At 41.8% G+C, this 19,271-nt stretch overlaps 1 protein-coding gene across 1 annotated transcript; it reads left to right on the top strand.

Annotated features, from left to right (window-relative positions):
* Window positions 1-6,571: 6,571 nt before the first annotated feature.
* Window positions 6,572-15,252, top strand: GMNN (geminin DNA replication inhibitor). The gene is made up of 7 exons (XM_040644917.1): window positions 6,572-6,723; window positions 8,589-8,646; window positions 11,634-11,711; window positions 12,350-12,497; window positions 13,077-13,159; window positions 13,447-13,557; window positions 14,846-15,252. The coding sequence occupies exons 2-7, from the start codon at window positions 8,596-8,598 to the stop codon at window positions 15,005-15,007; spliced, it is 633 nt and encodes a 210-aa protein (XP_040500851.1). The 5' UTR covers window positions 6,572-6,723; window positions 8,589-8,595; the 3' UTR covers window positions 15,008-15,252.
* Window positions 15,253-19,271: the final 4,019 nt, after the last annotated feature.

Here is a 19,271-nt window from a genome sequence, read left to right as displayed (position 1 = left end):
GGAAAACAGGATAGAGGTTTCTCAAAAAGTTGAAAACAGAGCTATCCTATGACCCAGCAATTGCACTACTGGGTATTTACCCCAAATATACAAATGTAGTGATCCAAAGAGGCACCTGCACCCCAATGTTTATAGCAGCAATGACCACAATAGCCAAACTATGGAAAGAGCCCAGATATTCATCAACAGATGAATGGATAAAGAAGATGTGGTAGATATACACAATGGAATATTATTCAGCCATCAAAAAATGAAATCCTGCCATATGAAACAACGTGGATGGAACTAGAGGGTATTATGCTAAGCGAAATAAGTCAGAGAAGGACAATTATCATATGATCTCACTGACATGTGGAACTGAAGAAACAAAACAGAAGACTGTAGGAGAAGAGAGGAAAAAATAAAACAAGAGGAAACCGGAGAGTGAGATAAACCATAAGAGTCTCTTAATCATAGGAAACAAACTACGGTTTGGTGGAGGGGAGGGGGGTGGGGGGATGGGGAAACTGGGTGATGGACATTAACGGGGGCATGTGATGTAATGAGCACTGGGTGTTACGTAAGACTGAGGAGTCACTGACCTCTATCTCTGAAACCAATAATACATTATATGTTAATTAAAAAAATAATAACAAAAAATAAATATTATAGTGCAAAAAAAACCCTTTAAAAATGTATTCTTTTCATTAAGAACAAGATGAACGGATTTTCAAAGGGTTTTCCTCCTCTTGAGAGCCTTTTTAAAGTTGTTTTTTTTTTTTTAAGTAAGCTCTGTGCCCAACATGGGGCTAGAACTTAGGACCCTAAGATCAAGAGCAGCATGAGAGTCCTTTCAAAATGTAGGCACTGCTTAGCTCTGCTTCTAATACAATAAAGTTGAAATGAAATGACTATAAAAAGGAAGAGACCGCACACATGGCAGGACTGCTCGGGTACTGCTCTGATCAGGCCTGGAGTGCACGCTGGCTACTCACTCTGAAGTGAGGAGCAGGCAGTTGAGCAGGGTAGACGAGGAAAGCTGAAAAGCTTTCTCTTATGGGTTGAATTGTGTGCCCCCCCTTCGCCCAATTCATAGGTTGAAGTCCTAACTCACAGTACCTCACAATGTGACCTTATTTGAAGACGGGATCTTATAGAGGCAATCAAGTGAACACAATAGGGTAGAGCCTGTCTTACTCTTGGCTATTTTGGAAAAAATACCAGAGACTGGGGGACTTAAATAAACATTTATTTCTCACAGCTCTGGAGGCTGGGAAGTCCAAAGTCAAGATGCCTACAGATTCTGTCTGGTGAGGGCCTGGTTCCTGGTGCTTCTTGGCCACCTTTTCACTGTGTCTTTAGACGGTGGACGGAGTGAGGGAGCTCCTTGGGGTCTCTTTCATAAAGGCACTGATTCCATTTATAATTACTGCCTGAAGACCCCCACCTCCATATAGTATCACATTGGGGATTAGGTTTCAGAATTCTGGAGGGACACGAACATTCAGCCTACAGCAGATCCTAGTCCAATCACTGATGTCCTTACAAATGGGGAAATTTGGACACAGAGACCCATGGAGGAGGAGGAGGAGGGAGAAGGTGCCATCTCCAAGGACAGGAGACAGGCTAGGAACAGAGCCTCCCCTTACAGACCTCACAAGGAGCCAGTGTCTGCCACTAGAAAACAGAGCCTACAATCCTTCATCTGAACATAATGTTTCACAGTTTTTGGTTCCTTTGAAACTAAGAAGACCTAAGGCATAATTTGCTCTCCCTACTTCATAGATGTTCCTACTAACCCATCAGCTGAGCATGGGCTGTACTGTACTTCCAAGCCTTCCCATTCGAAGCGGATCCCAGTACACCCTCAGTCAAGGTCCAGGCAAGGCTTTCTTTCCCACTGTGATGCCTAATTTTAGGTCAACTTGACTGAGCCAGGTGGTGTCCAGATATTTGGTCAAACATTATTCTGGATGTTTCTGTGAGGGTGTTTTGAATGAGATTAACATTTAAATAAGTAAACTGAGTAAAGCAAATTGTTTTTTGTAATGTGAGTGGGCCTCACCCAATCAGATGAAACCCTCCCCCAATCCCATCCACTCAATCCCCCCCAATAAGAGAGAATTCTCCTGCCTGATGACCTTTGAACTGGGACATAGGAGCTTCAGGCCTTCAGGTTCAAACTGGGACATTGGCTCTGCAGATTTTGGACTTGCCAGCTGACATAATCATGTGGGAGAATTCCTTCTGTCTATATCGATCCTACTGGTTTTGTTTCTCTTGAACAAATACCTAAACACCCGTCCTCCCTTATGTAGTCCCAATCCATTCTCATCACATAAGCTGACTCAACAAGTTAACCTTTGTAAAATTAACTCTGTGAATTTTGTGAAAAATTTCTCCATGCCCAAATCCTTTCAGAAATGGTCCGGGTTTGGGGCGCCTGGGTGGCACAGCGGCTAAGCGTCTGCCTTCAGCTCAGGGCGTGATCCCGGCGTTATAGGATCGAGCCCCACATCAGGCTCCTCCACTGTGAGCCTGCTTCTTCCTCCCCACTCCCCCTGCTGTGTTCCCTCTCTCGCTGGCTGTCTCTATCTCTGTTAAATAAATAAATAAAATCTAACAACAACAAAAAAGAAATGGTCAGGGTTTAAGAAATAAAATGTAAATAAATATCAAAGGAAAGAGAGAGAAATAAGAAAATTTCTGCTTGGAATGCAGTTGTCTTGAAAAAGGAACACTGACAGCCCACTGTGAAATTTCGGCAGTTTCTTTATGTAAATGACAGCTAGCAGACCCAGATATGTCTTTTATAAATAATGAACTTCTCAGGATCAATACTCACTGTTCTGAAAGGTGAAAATTAAAATACCCTTTTGAAATACAAATACACTGGGGCGCCTGGCTGGCTCCGTAGGAAAAGCATGCAACTCTTGATCTCGGGGTCCTGAGTTTGAGCCCCACACTGGGTGTAGAGATTACTAAAAAATAATAATAAATTTTATGGGGCACCTGGCTGGTTCAGTTGGAGGAGCATGTGGCTCTTCATCTCAGGGTCATGAGTCTGAGCCCCATGTTGGGTGTAGAGATTACTTAGATAAAATGAGTGAAAGAAAGTGAGAACAAAAGAAGTTAAGCTTTAAAAAAAAAATTTAAAAATACAAATACAATGAGAAGAAAAATTACATATAATGGCTTAACTACAAGGTGTATGTTCATCCTGGGCTGCATTCACTTCGTGTTTTCTCATTTCCTTGGTACTTTATAATCACCTGTTTACTGCCTTTTATCTTAAAGTTGATTTATCATCATTAAAATTAGTATGTATCTCATGTTATTAATTATTAAAATGTTACCTTAAAAATAAAAACACCAGGGTGCCTGGTTGGCTTAGTTGGTAGAGTATGAGACTCTTGTTCTCCATCAAGCCCCACATTGGGTCTAGAGCCCATTTAGGAAAATAAAAAAATTAAAATTAAAAAATTAAAACCCTAATTCTGATAAACTGTTTGAATTTCTTTTCTGCTCTCATTTTTTTTCAACTTTGTGCACATTTCAGGTAACCTAAAACGTAAATTCAACTATTTGAATATAATTCAGAGTGGAGGAACTAGATCACTCTACAAATGATCCTATAAGAGCTTTTTGAAAAGAATGTAATAAATTGTTATGTGTTCCCCCAGGGAAGCTTTTTCCCCCAGAAAAATAGGGATTATCATGTAATAGGCAACTTCTGAACTCTGGCTAAAAACCTCAGGAATGTTGTTTAGTCTTAATAAAGGATAATTGTTAAAAAGGTACATGTCTCCTCAGTTGGTCCTACTGCCTTTCATTAACATCTTAATTTATCATTATTCTTTATATCATGTTAAATGACTTGGTTTTGTTTTTCTATTACAGTTCATTATTGTGCTTCTTTCCTTCCTTCTCTTTCGGTAAACTGATTATAAATGTTCTTAGGCAAGACACGAACAAACAGTTCTAGAATGCACAGCAACGGAGTCTGTGCTCCCCTAGAAGTGGCTAATAGATTACAGAAAAACATTCATGATTTTTTAAAAAACTTGTGCAGTGTAACATTGCAGTCACCTGAAGGATTATCCGTGAGCCAATGTTACTGCATCTTCTTAATCTGATCAATACCCATGGTTTCCTTAGTGCAGGTAAGACTACAGGATATGTGGATGTCTAGAGCCAAATTCTTTTCTTTTTTTTTTTTTTTTTAAGATTTTTTATTTATTTATGTGACAGAGAGCCAGGCAGCGAGAGAGGGAACACAAGCAGGGGGAGTGGGAGAGGAAGAAGCAGGCTCCTAGCCGAGGAGCCGGATGTGGGACTCGATCCCAGAACGCCGGGATCACGCCCTGAGCCGAAGGCAGACGCTTAACGACTGCGCTACCCAGGCGCCCCTAGAGCCAAATTCTAATCAAATGACAACCACTTGTCACTTTTTTCCAGATTTCTACAAAACTGTTTTCCCTATAAATTTGTTCTTCAAAAACAGTATGAAAGTGTACGTTGTAGAGACATTCCCAGAAGTTTGGGAGCTTAAGGATCTTTGGACTCTGGAGTAAGGAATATTGTCAGAACCTCTCTCTTTTCATATGTGGACTGCAAGTCAAAAGATCTGAAGTCTCAGTCTGTCACTGGCTAGCGGTCTGAGATCTTGGGCTTGTAATTTAGCCTCCGGTCTTGTGAAGAAGGGAGTAGAAAACGTATACCTGACAGGGCTACTAAGAGGATTCAGTGGGATAACGTACGTTGCAGTATTTAAGCACAGTCACGTCTCACTGAAGTACAACGTGAGACACAAACGTGAGCCACATCTATCATTAATTTTTTTTCAGGTAGCCATATTTTAAAAAGTAAAATGAAACCAATGAAATGAATTTTAACAACACTTGCATTCAACTCAGTATATTCAAAGTATCATTTCAACATGTGATCAATACAAAAAATTATGGAAATGCTTTACATTCTTCTTTTCTCACTAAATCTTTGAAATCCAGTGTGTGTGTTACATTATAGCATATTTCGATGAACACTAGCCACATCTCAAGTGCTCAAAAGTCACTGTCTGACGAGTGGCCACCCAACTGGAGAGGGCAGGTACAGATCTGAATCAGTCACATTAACTAGTTAATCACTTAGCAGGCAAAGCAAAAAGGATATAACCTAAGCTGGGAAAACGGTTGTTTTAGACTCTGGGAGCCTCACGATTTTTCCTAAAGTAGGCACCATCTCCTTTGGTATGTTGAGTTAAAAAAAAAAAAAAAAGTCAAACAATGCTGAAATGTATAAGGTTCCATTCCAAAACCAAGCAATACTAGTAGCAACTACAGATAACATTTGGGTACGTGGGCTTCGTGAAAATCACCAACTCCCTTACTGCTCCTTAGGTTTTTTGGTGACTTCATGATTCTACCTCCTTGGTTTGCTTACCATTTTCACGTGGAAGAGATTTGTCTTTCCCAGCTTTTTGGTTCTGTTAAGAAACAACACTATGAACTCTGCTTTATACTCTACCTAGTACAAGCTAATTGAATAGAACTTTGTAAACACTTACCCATTTGGGATCTTTCCAGTGATCCCTTTTTATCTCGCGGCTGAATGAAGAAACTGGAAGTCAGAGTTACTATTTGGACTGGCTGGTGTTTCAAATCAAACGACACCGTGCTTGTACTCAGCACTGGTCATCAGGATTCTCACTTTGGAAATCCGGTCCACTGATACTTTTCCAATCAATGGACTGTTTCCTTTGTGAATTTAGATTTTATGTATTTCGCCCCAACAAAGCCAGGATCACAGGACTGTGTTCTGCACATTGTGAGCTCGGTGGAAGGGAAACCCGGGGAGAGAGGCAGGATGCGGGCAGGTGCGCGCACAGGTGAGACAGCTCTGCCAGAAAGCGGCACTGTGCGCGGTGCGGGGAATATTCCTCCGAGAATGAAAATCCCAGGAAAAGTTAAGGAATGGGAAAACAGACTTGCGTTACGGTAGATGTCCACAAAAGACCAGACTCCGGTGAACCTAAACGTACTATGTCCACAGGGAAGTTGAGGATTTCGCAGAATAATGATAAAACAAAGCTAGAGGTGTTGCTAAGGGGTCCCTGCTCCTTAAACCTGCAGTAAGTGTTGTACTCCCGGAGCCAGACCAGTCCTGGATGCATGCCGGGCGCTCGGTGAGCGGCTGCAGGAGCAACCGAGGGCCGAGTCAGGCCTCCTGACCTCCCACCGAACCGCAGCGCAGTCAGGATGCACACAGCCGAATCGTAAGCGCCTAACACAATCGGGGGTCCGCGCAGTCACGGCTCTGCCGACAGGTACGCCGTGTTTTTTCTGTACAATAGTTTGTTTTTCCGGACTTCGGGTCTAGTGGGAGGGCTTGCCCCGCCTCCTGCCCTCGCAAAGGGCAATAAGAGGAGAGCGCCGCACCGAGAGGAGAACTCCGAGGAAAGGTCAGAGGGCAGCGAACTGTCCCCGGGCAAAAAACCCTGGCCTTCCCTGCCCCAATCCGCGCAACTGCAACCGCGCAGGCGCAGGAAGGGGCGGGGCCGAAGGGGCGGAGTCAGCAGGCGATTCGCTGGATCCATCTGGCGTCAGCTGGTCACGTGGCTGTCGTGGCAGGCGGGCGGAGTTCGCAGCCTTTTCCAGCGGCCGTGGAAGGTGTGGAAGGTGCTGCTGCTACAGCTCCTGCGTCCGCTACGGGACTGAGCGCTCCCGTCCGTTAAGTGTGAAGGAGGTGGGTACGTGGGGCCGCTGCCGTGACGGCTGCCGGGCTCCGGCCGGGGCCGGGGTGGACGTTGCGGGGAGCGCGGGGGAGGCAGGGCCCCGCGGACTAGGGTTGCCCCATTGGCTGGGTCGGTTTTGGCGCGCTCTCCTGTCCGCGCTCCCGATTGGTTGGCGGGCGCGTCCCGGACGCGTGCGCTGCGGTGGAAGCGCGGGTGGGAGCCCCGGTGGGAGCCCCGGCGCGCCGCCCCGAGCCCGGCGGACCCCCGGCCTGGGGTGGGAGCTCCGGCTCGCCGCGTCGGGGGGTTGGCTGTCCCCGGCTGTCGGGGTGAGGCGGAACCTCCACCCCCTGGGCCTCCAACTGGCCGGGGTCCGAGGGGTCCGTAGCCTGGGCCCCCCGGGGAATGTCGCTGAGTCCTGCGTCGCCTGTTGAAAACGACCGGGGTTGGTCACCTGGTGTCTCCCGTTCATCTGCGTTTCCTGGGGACCTAGCCCCGTGCAGAGAGGGGAGGGTGCAGGGGTGCGGACCAGAGTGATGAACCTAGGAAAGACTACACTTGGTCAGGGGCTTCCACCTATTTGAACCATGACACTTAAAGGTCTCGTACATCGCAATTCGGGATGCAAACAAGGAACGAGAAGTTTCACGAAGCAGTACTTGCACCTCACACGCTATGCGCTCGGTGTTTTCTCGTCTCTTCAGTTACATTTTTCTAAACAGTGTTCGTGACCAAGTAAACGATTTGGGGATCCCGGGCTGCGACCTGCAGTTTGAAAAAAACATTTGCTCCGTTTAGTGGGTCCCAGCCAGTATTTGCTTATCATAAGGTAGAAGTGAAAATAGGGTGCATCATACAATTAGGGGATTTTAAACTTTCTCGGCTGTGCTTGTGCTAGGGCACGGCGTAAATGTACGAACAGGAGGTGAGTCATAGTCGAAGTTTGAAAGCCGCTGCACCGATTAGAGGCATAATCTACAGCAATCAAGGAGATGTGTTTGGCAGGCACAGACCTGTCCAGGAGGTTCAGAGGTTGGGTTTGGAGCGAGTCTGATTAACCACATTGGATAATCCCTTTATCTTCTGCTGCCTATTCCTTGCTTCCCGAAGTGTCTCGGTTCATGGTGATGGTTAAACATTCCCTACAAATGTGAATACATAATCTCATTAGATGGGATATTAAATCACTAATGTATTGCTAGTTACCAGAGCCAATTTTATTATAGCTTGAAACTGCCTTTGAAACAGCAAAGTTAGAATGCTATTCTTTTTTTTTTTTTTTAAGGTTTTATTTATTTGAGAGAGAGCACAAGCAGGGAGGAGGGGCAGAGGGAGAGGAAGAAGCAGACTCCCAGCTGAGCAGGGAGCCCAATGTGGGGCTGGATCCCAGGACCCTGAGATCATGACCTGAGCTAAAGGCGAATGCTGAACCCACTGAGCCACCCAGGCGCCCCTAGAATGCTATTCTTTAGGACAGACTTGAGCATACCTGCGTACCTGGTGACCATTTACCATTTTTGCCTTTCTTGGTGACCATTTCTCAGATTTTTTTGAGCCCTCTGTTTAATCCAGGGCACCACAGTGTTTTGTAAATTTGTTTAGAATACCTAATTTTCCTGTTGTAACAGGATGTTTCCAAACCAGAATTATTGTGTGTGTGTGTGTTTAATGTCGATGGTTAAGAGTCACTAACTTTAGTCATTGTGGTCATTGATAGGGCTGAGTTTGGGTACATTGAGAAAAGATAGTAGTTCCACCATACAGTAGTATGATTTCTATGATTGTAAAACTTTCACCAAAAAAAAAAAAAATATAAACTCCACCTTCAGGTACAAACCATTTTCTGTTCATGAATTACTAGTTTTTTGTGCTTCACCAGGTGGATAATGAATCCCAGTATGAAGCAGAAACAAGAAGGAGTCAAAGAGAATGTAAAGGTATGTGATAGAATCACTTTCATTTGTTGGAGAAAGCATGTGGTTAGAAGCATTTTGACATAATTTAACTAAATGTAATCTGGCTATTGTTTCTATAAACTTTGAAGTGCCGAACTTTTAACCAGAGGACAAGTAACAGTAGAGAAGTTTTAAAAAATTAATTATGGTTGAACAGTAAGTTCTGTGATCCCATTACATGTGAAATCTTTCCATTTGTTTAGGTCTTCTTTAATTTCTTTCAACAATGTTTTTGTAGTTTACAGAGTATTGAGTTTTATAGTCCTTTTAGTTTTTTCTTAAGTATTTTATTTTTAATGCTACTATAGATAGAATTATTTCTTGAATTAAATTTTCTACGTGTTTATTGCTACTATATGGAAGACAGTCGATTTTTGCATTTTAAATTTGATCTTACATCCTGCAACCTTGCTGAACTTGTTTATTAGACCTAGTAGTTTTTTTGTAGATTCCTTAGGATTCTCTGTAAATAAGATTGTGATTGCTTTCTTTCCACTCCTACATTTTATAAAATGACTCTATTAAAATCCTTTGTATCTTGAGAATTGGTGTCTTTGACCACAGAGACACATTTTGTGTTACAGTGCACGTGTGTCCAGAGAACATCAGACTCATTACCAGTGCACCTGCTTGTTTTGCTACACTTTTTGAATCCCAATACGATGCCGTCACTGGAAATCTTACCCCAAATATTTATTTTTATAACAATAAGAACAGAATTTAATTTTGAATTTGTAACTTTGACTGACTTTGCTATTAAGGTTCTAAATGAATTTACAACTTAACAAGGTTCTGCCACACAACTTAGAGGGTAAGGATTCCTGGCCACAAGACCACATCTTCAGGAAGACTATCATTTTGCAGATTTAAATTAAATAGAGTAAATAAAAGCCTTTCATAAGTGATAGCAGATGCTTTCTGATAGATGGTTTACCTTGCCTTAGCGTCCTTACATTATTTTTCTTAAATAATACTGTGCATTGATAATTTGAGTCTATCCCTTTCCATTTAGGATGATGACATCTTCCCACTGAACTTTGTGTGTGTGCTTAAACTTTTTATTATGAAAATTTTCAAATATTAGTCAACAGTGTAATAATCTAAATTTTCACCAGTTATCAGTATATGGCTAATCTTGTTTCATCTACGTTTTCATTCACTCCTCCTTGAGCCACCTAATTATTTTGAGGCAAATCCCAGACAGTTTATATTATTTCAGCAGATTCTTATATCTAAAGAAAAATCTATTTACTAGCTAGAGTACAACTGTCTTGGATATAAAAGGACTGGGTTCTGTTTGGTTCTTGACTTAGCTTCCAAAACTGTGACTTTGGGTGAATTATTTAGCATCCCAGTCTCAGTTTATATATCTCTGTAAAAGAAGGAAATTGGACTAAAACTAGATCTATAAGAGTGAATTATAGGAGTTTATGGGTTTCCTACCAGTTATGCAAAATTTCGTGTAATGCTCTTGTGTGCTTTTTAAAAATTTTTTTGAGAGAAAGAAGGGTTCCCAGAATCTCAGATGGTTTTCTAAAAAGACTAGCACCCATTCATACCTAAGAACCTGAACCTCTTGGCTCTAAGGAGTCTGTTAATTCTGATGCCTGATGTGTGTAAAGAAAAGGTTGATAGCCATATTCCGTCTTGGGGGCTGGGTGCTTCAAGCTCACATGTATAAAAGTTAACCTTGAAAATAGTCATTTTGTGTGTGACAGTGATTTATCTGGCTTCTTTGGCCATTATTAGTAGCAAGCATTTAAATAAATTAACACCTCCTATTCTTAAGGGTCCAGAGTTAGGTTTTCTTCTGTTTGCCTGGAGACTGTTGACTCATCTATAATCTAAATTACATCTGAAATGTTGTTGTAATATTTGTTCTCAGAGTAGTTGGCATTTGTTCTTCAGTGCAAGAGTGAGATAATAATCAGCAGTAGAAACTGTCCCGTGGGAAAGGTGAGCTCTCGTGCCATGAAGTACAGCGTGGAAGCAGTAACTTTCTCACGCTTCTTGGGTGTCGTGTTCTTGCGGCCCTTGTTTGAGTGTTCACCATTGTTTGCTGTCCCATGGCAGCAGGATAACTAATGATTTTTTGCAAAAAGAGAGAGAGCTTTCAGATCAGGAAATATACGGGAAGCTATTTACATGTTCTAAGGAAGGCTGTGTTTTTTCCAAGTAGTGTGGGCAAGTCACAGCATTCCAGTGTGCCTCTGGCACTGACTTTGTGGCCGGCTCCTGATGACTGGGCTTGAAGCAGAACTGCTTCTGCAGTCAGGTGAAGATTGTCGGGGGGTTCCTCTTAGATGTGTATTTGGTTTTGTGGAAGATACATTCTTGAAAATTGTACTCCTTGGGTGAATGCACATAAATGTGTTAGGGGATAGTCACTACTTAAAGGAAGCGTGAGGTGAATCTTTTTGAGTAGGGGAAGAAATACTTTGCAGTGTAAGCAACCTTTTCCCCCAGTTTACCCCTTTTGTGGGTTTCTACCATAGATGTTATGATGTCTGGTAAGTTTCTAGTTTCTGTGTGGCAGATCTTTTTAAGAGGGAATACACATATTGCTGTTGTACTGCAATTTCATCACATATGGTCTGAGGTATTAGAGCTTAGAAATGTTTTTTTTTTTGTTTTTTTTTTTAGAGCTTAGAAATGTTTTATCTTGTAACTAGATACGATTAGTTGACAAGATGACTATAATACAGCATGTATTGAAATGGAAGGAGAAGAGCTACTTGTGTCAAGTTTGGGTAATGTGATCCATTAGGATTTCTTTAAACTTTATAATTTTAGGGAAATAACAAGTTTGCTAGTTGAAAAAAACCAATATATTGCTCATATATAATATTATATAGCAGACCAAATACTAGTATTCTTAGTGTTTCCTTTTCCCTAAATTATAGTAGGAGTAAGAGTATTAACCCATATAGCAACTGAGTAACCAGATAATAAATTATGTTGACTTTTAGAATAGTCCTGTCCCAAGAAGAACTCTGAAGATGATTCAGCCTTCTGCAGCCGGATCACTTGTGGGAAGAGAAAATGAGGTATGTGTTATCGGGCTAGAGTAGGGTACAGATGATACTAACTTTAGTTAGTATCAAGGAAACATTTTCAAGATTTCCTTGATCAGAGATCCCTAAATCATTGAAACTTGGAAATAATTCAAGAATAACTATTGTGTGTTTCTCACAAAATGGTTTTTGTATTGATGGTTCAATTTAGGAAGTGCAGACTTGGTATGAAGACGTGCCGTAGCACTGGGGTGATTAAGAAGTTATGGATGAATACAGGAATAATGTTTAATGTTTTGGGAATAAAATGTTAGATTCATTCATTTACACCTGTCTGTAAAGCATAAAATCACAGCTGAGGGTGTCTAGACTTTTGCAGGTCTCAAAACACTGGCTTTCTGTGGTACTCAGTTATTTAAAGAGTAAAAATAATTTCAGCTAAGCCTTAGACCCAAGTCTAATCTAGGATAGTTGCTGCAAATAAAATTCCTAAAAATAACTACATTTTGGTAGAGTTTTAAATTTGTGTGATTCTTTTAAAAGATCCAAAGATTTCAAACAGACAGAGACATAGGAGTGCTCTATTTTTAATACGTACGTGACAAAACCACCCAACTTTCTCGTTCATTAAATCAAAATAAATGAGATTGATGTGTGTATTTTCGTTATAGTTGATTAAAGGCTTGTCCAAAAGGAAACATTGGAACGACCAGTTACCATCTAAGGCTTCCAGCTCTGGACTTGTTATTGTCCCAGAACATAGTGAAAACAAAAATTTTAGTGAAGTTACTCAAGAAGCGTTTGATCTAATGATTGCAGGTATGAAAAAATATGTAACTTTTATCTTAAATTTCTTAGTTATGATAAATAACTTAATATTTAAATTATTACTATTAGTAACTAGTATTTAAACATTGAATAAAATAACAAATCATTGATTATACTATTATGAATTCTGCCCACAGCTTCTTAATCTGGAGACACTATTAGATATTTTACCCAAATGTTTTGATAATTTAAAATTTGTGTGAATTTGGAAAAGCTTTACTGTTTGCTAAGATTCAAATAGGGATGAAATATTAAAGAAAAGGATAGTGATTAATATGACAGCTCTGATATTAGATGGTCTTAAGTGTCACAAGACTTGGAAATCGTCTTTTCAGAAGACAGGTATGTAGAGAATGAATTTGAAGAAAGGAAATTGCACATAGCGGAGACGGGAAGCCTGTCGTGCGTACTCGCTCTTCTCATAATGGCAGGGGGTCAACAGAGGAAGCTAGTGATGGTCTATAAGCATTGTGGGAACATTTTTTTTAGTAGAAAAATCACTGGGTTTTTACAGCAGCATACGATAGTAATTATTTTCAAGGTTTACATGAAAACATTAATTTATTTTAGAAAATCCATCCTCTCAATATTGGAAAGAAGTGGCAGAAAAACGGAGGAAGGCTCTCTATGAAGCACTTAAGGAAAATGAGAAAGTAGGTACTGAATATAATCTGTGGCGGCCTGTAACGTTCCGGGATGACGTTCCTTCTGCTTGGGTAGAGTGGTACGAACTAGCTTTAGTGTTGGTCTAAGGAAAGTGTAATTAGAAAGGGAGCTGTTACCAGAATCGCACAGAAGCAGCTCACCGAGAGCCAACGCTAGCACCACTGTTAGGAGCTTTGTGCTAAATGTGTCTGTCAGTTGCAGACTTGGAGGCGTGTTGATTTGGTTTGTAGCATAGCCGATCTGTGGAATACTGAACTGTATTTATGTCGTATAGCTTCATAAAGAAATTGAACAAAAGGACAGTGAAATTGCGCGCCTGAAGAAGGAAAATCAAGAGTTGGCAGAAGTAGCAGAGCATGTGCAGTACCTGGCGGAGGTGATCGAGGTAGGGGTTTCAACATCACCTGCTGCGGAACCCTCTACTTTCTAATCATTTGAGGTGGCGGTGTAATCAATAAGCGTGTGGGCTCTGGAATCATATGTCCTGGGTGTGAGTCTTAGCTCCCTCCCCAGCCCCATAAAGTTTGTTGAGTCAAGCAGCTTATGTGTTTTGTCAGAGCTTCCTCTTCCTCATCTGCAAGATGGGAGTAATGGTACGTACTTCGTAGGCTTGTCATGAGAATAAGGAGTCATAATGGTGAAAGTGGAGAGAAGTCCCTGCATGTAAGAGCAGCCCAGTAACTGTTAGATATTATTATTATGAAGCAAAAGAAACATCTATTTTGTAGAAATATAAAAAGGGATTTACTTAAATATGGAAAATTTTTGTTTCACAGTTGACAAGTTTTTAGACAGGTTTTAATTTAACTTTAATGCCAGTGTGACGTTACTGTAATTTATAGAATTTTTAATTGGTACACTAAATAAGTTTGGTGGTCTTACCTGACTTTTTAATTTGGAAGAAGCAAATGTGCTTATAAGAATTAGCCTGGGGTGCAGGGAGCGCCTGGGTGGTTCAGTGAGTTAAGTGTCCAACTCTTGGTTTCGGCTCATGATATCAGGGTCTTAAGATGAAGTCCCACATCGGGCTTCGAACTCAGCAAGGAGTGCTGGAGTTTCTCTCTCTTTTTCCCTCTGCCTCTCCCACTGCATGTCCCCCTCCCCCAATAAATAAATAAATCTTTAAAGAAAAAAGAATTAGCCTGATGACTGTTATTTTACAGTCTTGGACTAAAAAAAGGTCTTAAACGTACTCATGTTTGCAAAGAAATCATCTTGCTGATAGGAAGAAAGTTTTTCGAATAAAAGCTTTTCTGGTACTGAATTGCTTACATTATAAGCCGTGACAGAATGACTGTTTGACATTTTCATTTGGAAGTACTGTAATCTCTCTCTTCACTGCCGTGAAAGTGTTGGTCCACAGCACACTGGAAATCAGGGAACCTGGTCCTTCACTCTAGGTCGCTTGAGAAGCACTGACTCAAGTGGTCTGCAAAGGCATGTCAGTGCTTTAAAACAACGAGCAAATCGTTAGGCACTGTGACTTTGCTGAAATGGGGTCCGGCATGGTGGAGACGTCGACAGAACACTTGACTGATGGTCAGCGAATTTCATTGAGAGACATTAGGAGAAGGACCTCGTTAGAGCGTGGCGGGCCGGTGGTATCAGCATACTGCTAGCAGACTCGGGCCTTCCAGTGTTTACAGTACATTGTTGGTTTGTTCTTTCCAAAGAGACTGCACGGGGGACCCCTGGGTAACTCTGAGTCACCCGTTGGTCAGGAACGTGACTGGGAAGAGGAAACCGGCGAGGCAACGGGCGTGGAAGCCGCAGATGTGGGCGCGTGTGCTGAAGAAGCCGTGTCTTCCTCTACGGGCGCAGAGCCGGCGGTGTGAAGGGCATTCGTATGTGACCTTGAGGAATTTGCAGCCCGAGTTGACCTCCGCTAGAGTTCTTCGTAGCAGAGCAAACCACTCTGTGCTGCAGAGTTGGAATCAAACCTCCTTGTTTGAATCCTGGGACCCCGTTGTATGAAAATACAAATACTATGTATTTTTAATCTATGATGTTTTATGTAAATAGCTTTTCTCAGTGGTCAGACGTGACTTGTGTGTGTGAGAAATAAACTTCAGCTTGTTGAGCATTGTGTGTATCTGGGAAGAATGAAGTACAACCAGGCTCTAGAAAGTGTGTCCACTTCTGTGGTTTTATATTGTTTTCTTTCTAATCCTCTGCTATCATGGAGGAAACAAGGAGACTTTTTTTTTTGTAAGTAAGCCTCACACCCAGTGTGTGGCTCAAACTCGCGACCCCAAGATTGAGTCGCTTGCTCTGCTCACTGAGCCAGCCAGGTGCCCCTGAATTTCTCTCTCTCAAGACTGAGATGATTGAGGTTTTTACTCCCAAGTCTGATTGTACCTCAGGCTCATTGTAGGGACTATTGATTTCCAGATACTCTTACCCAGTACTTCTGATCATGGTGTGAGAACCTAGTATCGGAAGCTCCCCACATGGGTATGATTAACCAGGAAAAGGCCCAATTGGCTGGTATGATCAGAGTCTTCTTGGACGCTGAAAATGGTGGGTGATTGTTCTCTAGGGAAGTGGGGCCAGGCGAACATCCACTTAGACACAGGGAAGAAAAGCCAAGGGTTGTGAAACTTTCTGTTCACGTGTTTCACGTAGGATATAGTACAGAGTATGTATATTGAGGCATAAGAAGAGGGTGAATTAATTAGGGATTTCCCATATGTAGTTTCAAATGAAGAAAAGGACAAAGGAGGTTGTTTACAAAGTACATAGCATTGGGATGGAATACATTCTGTGAGAAGCATACGAGTACTTTTTGTGTAGATTGGCAATAAGAGCTTGTCAAGCTTTAAATGATTCCTTTAGGCAAGGTATTTATCCTCACAGAACTTGAATGTTCGTATACTGAGTTCGTCTACCTCAGTGTTGAGGGTTAAAACTCTCACTACAGTGCCTGAACTAAATGCTTTAACAATGGAAGCAGCTATTAATGAACAGCAACGTTGTCCAAAAACTTTGAGATGTTGGAAATACCTTCGCTACCTGGCATTATGTCCACTTAGCCACGCGTGGCTGCTGAGCACTTGAAATGTGGCCAGTGTGAATGAGGCACTGAATGTTTATTGATGTCTTAGCAGCTGCGTGAGGCTAATCCCTGCTGTGTTGGGGCAGCTGTGTGTCTTAGGTGTGGGCCAGTAGCCTAAGACCTAATTAAGACAATGTATTTTATGTCACATGTATTTTATTACAGTAAAAAAGAATATTACGGATTAAAGGTAGAAGGCAGTCAGCCGAGAGGCTATTACAATGAATGAGAACTAAGCAGAAGAGGGTGACTTGGCAGATAGAAAGTATTTCTGGAAAATGCCGAAGACGGATTGCCAGGGGGGAGCAAAGAGGAAAGGGAGGTGAGAACTTTACAATTTAATGTAAAAACTATCACTATGAATCTAGAAGAAAGTAAAGGAAAAAATAGTGACCTTGGGTTTGGCAATGATTTCTCAAAAAGGACACAAAAAGTACAAATTATAGAGTAAATTGGACTTCATAAAAATCAAAAACTTCTCTTTGAAAGACTTAAGAGAATGAAAAGAGATAAGCCATATGTAAAAGTATTTGTAAAATCTCCAACAAAAGATTTGTATCTATAAAGAACTCTTGAACTCAGTAAGTAGCCTAGCTTTTAGAATGGGGAAAATCTGGACACCTGACCAAAGGATGTATACCGCGAGCAAGCACGTGACAAGACGTCAGCATCCTCAGTCATTAGGGGAATGGAAACAGCCTGCTTGAGCTGCTGCTTGCCTATCAGAATGAAGTCTGCAGAAGAGAAATGTGACCATACTGAGGCGACATGCTAAGGGCGTGAAGCAAGTGCCTCTCTCTTGCAGTGCTGGTGGTCCTGTTAAATACTAAAAATGCCGTGAAAATTTTGGCCATTTCTTTAAGGCTAAACCTACATTTCATAGAATCCAGCCAGTCCACTCCAGGTGTGTTTAACAAATGACAGCAGATGTCCACATGAAGTCTGCACATTTTCACAGGTTTTGTTTTGTTTTTTTAGATTTCATTTATTTGGCAGAGAGAGAGGCAGCGAGAGAGGGAACACAAGCAGTGGGAGAGGGAGAAGCAGGCTTCCTGCTGAACAGGGAGCCCGATGCGGGGCTCGATCCCATAACGCCGGGATCATGCCCTGAGCCGAAGGCAGATGCTTAACCCACTGAACCATCCAGGCGCCCACATTTTCAGTTTTATCTGTAGTAGCTGAAATGTCCATCAGCAAATGAAAGGATAAACAGATTGTGGTATGTCCATACAGTGGAACACCACTCAGCAATAAAACAGTCACCCTTGGCATAAACAACAAATTCCATGATGTTGCATGGAGGAAAGCAGGTTAGAGTACCTACTGTTTGCTTCCATTTAGATAAAACTAGAAGCTTGGTAGAAAGCAAATCAGTTGCCCAAGGGCCTTGTGGGGGTGGTTTTGGGGATGGATTTTTAAGTCTCCAGTACCTGGGAACAGTGACCCTAGTTGATGGAGAATTTAGAAGAATTTACTTAAGATGATATGTCTGATTTTAGATATCAAATGTCAGAACACCTCAATGAAATGCCTTAAAGACAAGGTCAGAGGTGAATCACGCCTGGCAAGTTAGCATAACTTAACTTGCAGTTGACTTAAAAAATTCAGGGGAGCCTCCATAAGGATAATGGCAAACAGATTAAGAATGAACTGGAAAAATGTTGCATGTGAAGCCTGGGTTAGACTGAACTTGTCAATATATTCTGTAAGGTCAGCATTATGTACTAATATTTTAGTGTTATTGCCAGGATGGTCCACAAAAGGGTTTGGAGCAGGGGAAACTAGAGCCCTGTTAATACAAATGGAAAAGTCCTAAATGGTAAATCTAATCCAGTTACGTATTGAAAGATAAAGCATGATGACCAGGTTGGTGTTTAGCCCAGGGATGCAAGATTGTTTCAGTATTAGTACACACTTGAAATTCTTCACATTAAAGGGGGAGAACGCCCATAATCCTAATAAAACAGCATTGATAAAATTTAACAACTAAGCTAGGAAAAGAAGAAATTTTAACTTGATAAAAAGCTATCTTCCTACGCCTAACATACCATGGTGAAGGATTAATGGTGAAGCTTAAAAACAGCTGTAAGGTCATGAACTAGAGAAGAATGGGCCACAATTACTACTAATTATTTTCGAGGTTTCAGCCTGGTGCAATCAAACCAAACAAAGCTAATTATGGGAAGGAAAAAGAACTCGTTTACATAAGAAAATCCCAAGAGATCGGGGCGCCTGGGTGGCACAGCGGTTAAGCGTCTGCCTTCGGCTCAGGGCGTGATCCCGGCGATCTGGGATCGAGCCCCACATCAGGCTCTTCTGCTATGAGCCTGCTTCTTCCTCTCCCACTCCCCCTGCTTGTGTTCCCTCTCTCGCTGGCTGTCTCTATCTCTGTCGAATAAATAAATAAAATCTTTAAAAAAAAAAAAAAAGAAAAAAGAAAATCCCAAGAGCAACTAGAAACAAATTAAGTGGCCAGATTTTAAAATAACCCCAAATTAATTGCTTTTCTATATACGAGCACAGACAAGTTTAAAAACAGTGGGTGTAGGGGGATGGTGAGAGGATCTGTGGTGAGAAGAAAATGTTACTAAGAGATGTGGCAAAAATATTCTTAAAAAGCTCTGGGACATGTGTTTCTTCCTGCCTTCCTCAGAGTTTTTGGAAAAAGCAGAAACTAACGCTGTCTACCATAAATAAAAATGGAATTCACTGGAAGAATGGAATGGTCCTGAAGAAGCAGAGACCAGCACGGGGGATCCTCTAACAGGTGCTGATGGGCATGGCCTCGCTTATGTTGCCCCTCCTTGGGAGGGCAAGATAGCTTGGGTGACAGTCTCTTCAGACGACACCGTGGGCCAGCTATCCCCTCACAAGAAATTGCAGTCCCCTCAGAAGAAAGAATTGATTCTAGTTAGCCAGAACAAAACACGTGTCTACCACACAGCCTTGGGCCCTTGCAGCTTTGCTCTGTTTAGAAAACTGTCCCCTGCTCACCCTGCAGTCTTCAAGATACCTCAGTTGAATTTTAGGTTTTAGCTAATTAG

The sequence above is a fragment of the Ursus maritimus genome, unplaced genomic scaffold (genome assembly GCF_017311325.1).
Source record: "Ursus maritimus isolate PB19 unplaced genomic scaffold, ASM1731132v1 scaffold_30, whole genome shotgun sequence".
NCBI lineage: Eukaryota > Metazoa > Chordata > Mammalia > Carnivora > Ursidae > Ursus > Ursus maritimus.
This window is presented reverse-complemented; position numbering and strand designations above follow the sequence as displayed.

What these genes read in the sequence shown, in the direction of transcription:
- GMNN (XM_040644917.1), top strand. Translation starts at nt 8,596, where the DNA reads ATGAATCCCAGTATGAAGCAGAAACAAGAAGGAGTCAAAGAGAATGTA. An exon ending in TTGTGGGAAGAGAAAATGAG is followed by an intron (nt 11,712 to 12,349) that starts GTATGTGTTATC and finishes TTTTCGTTATAG; the next exon opens with TTGATTAAAGGCTTGTCCAA. An exon ending in GTTTGATCTAATGATTGCAG is followed by an intron (nt 12,498 to 13,076) that starts GTATGAAAAAAT and finishes AATTTATTTTAG; the next exon opens with AAAATCCATCCTCTCAATAT.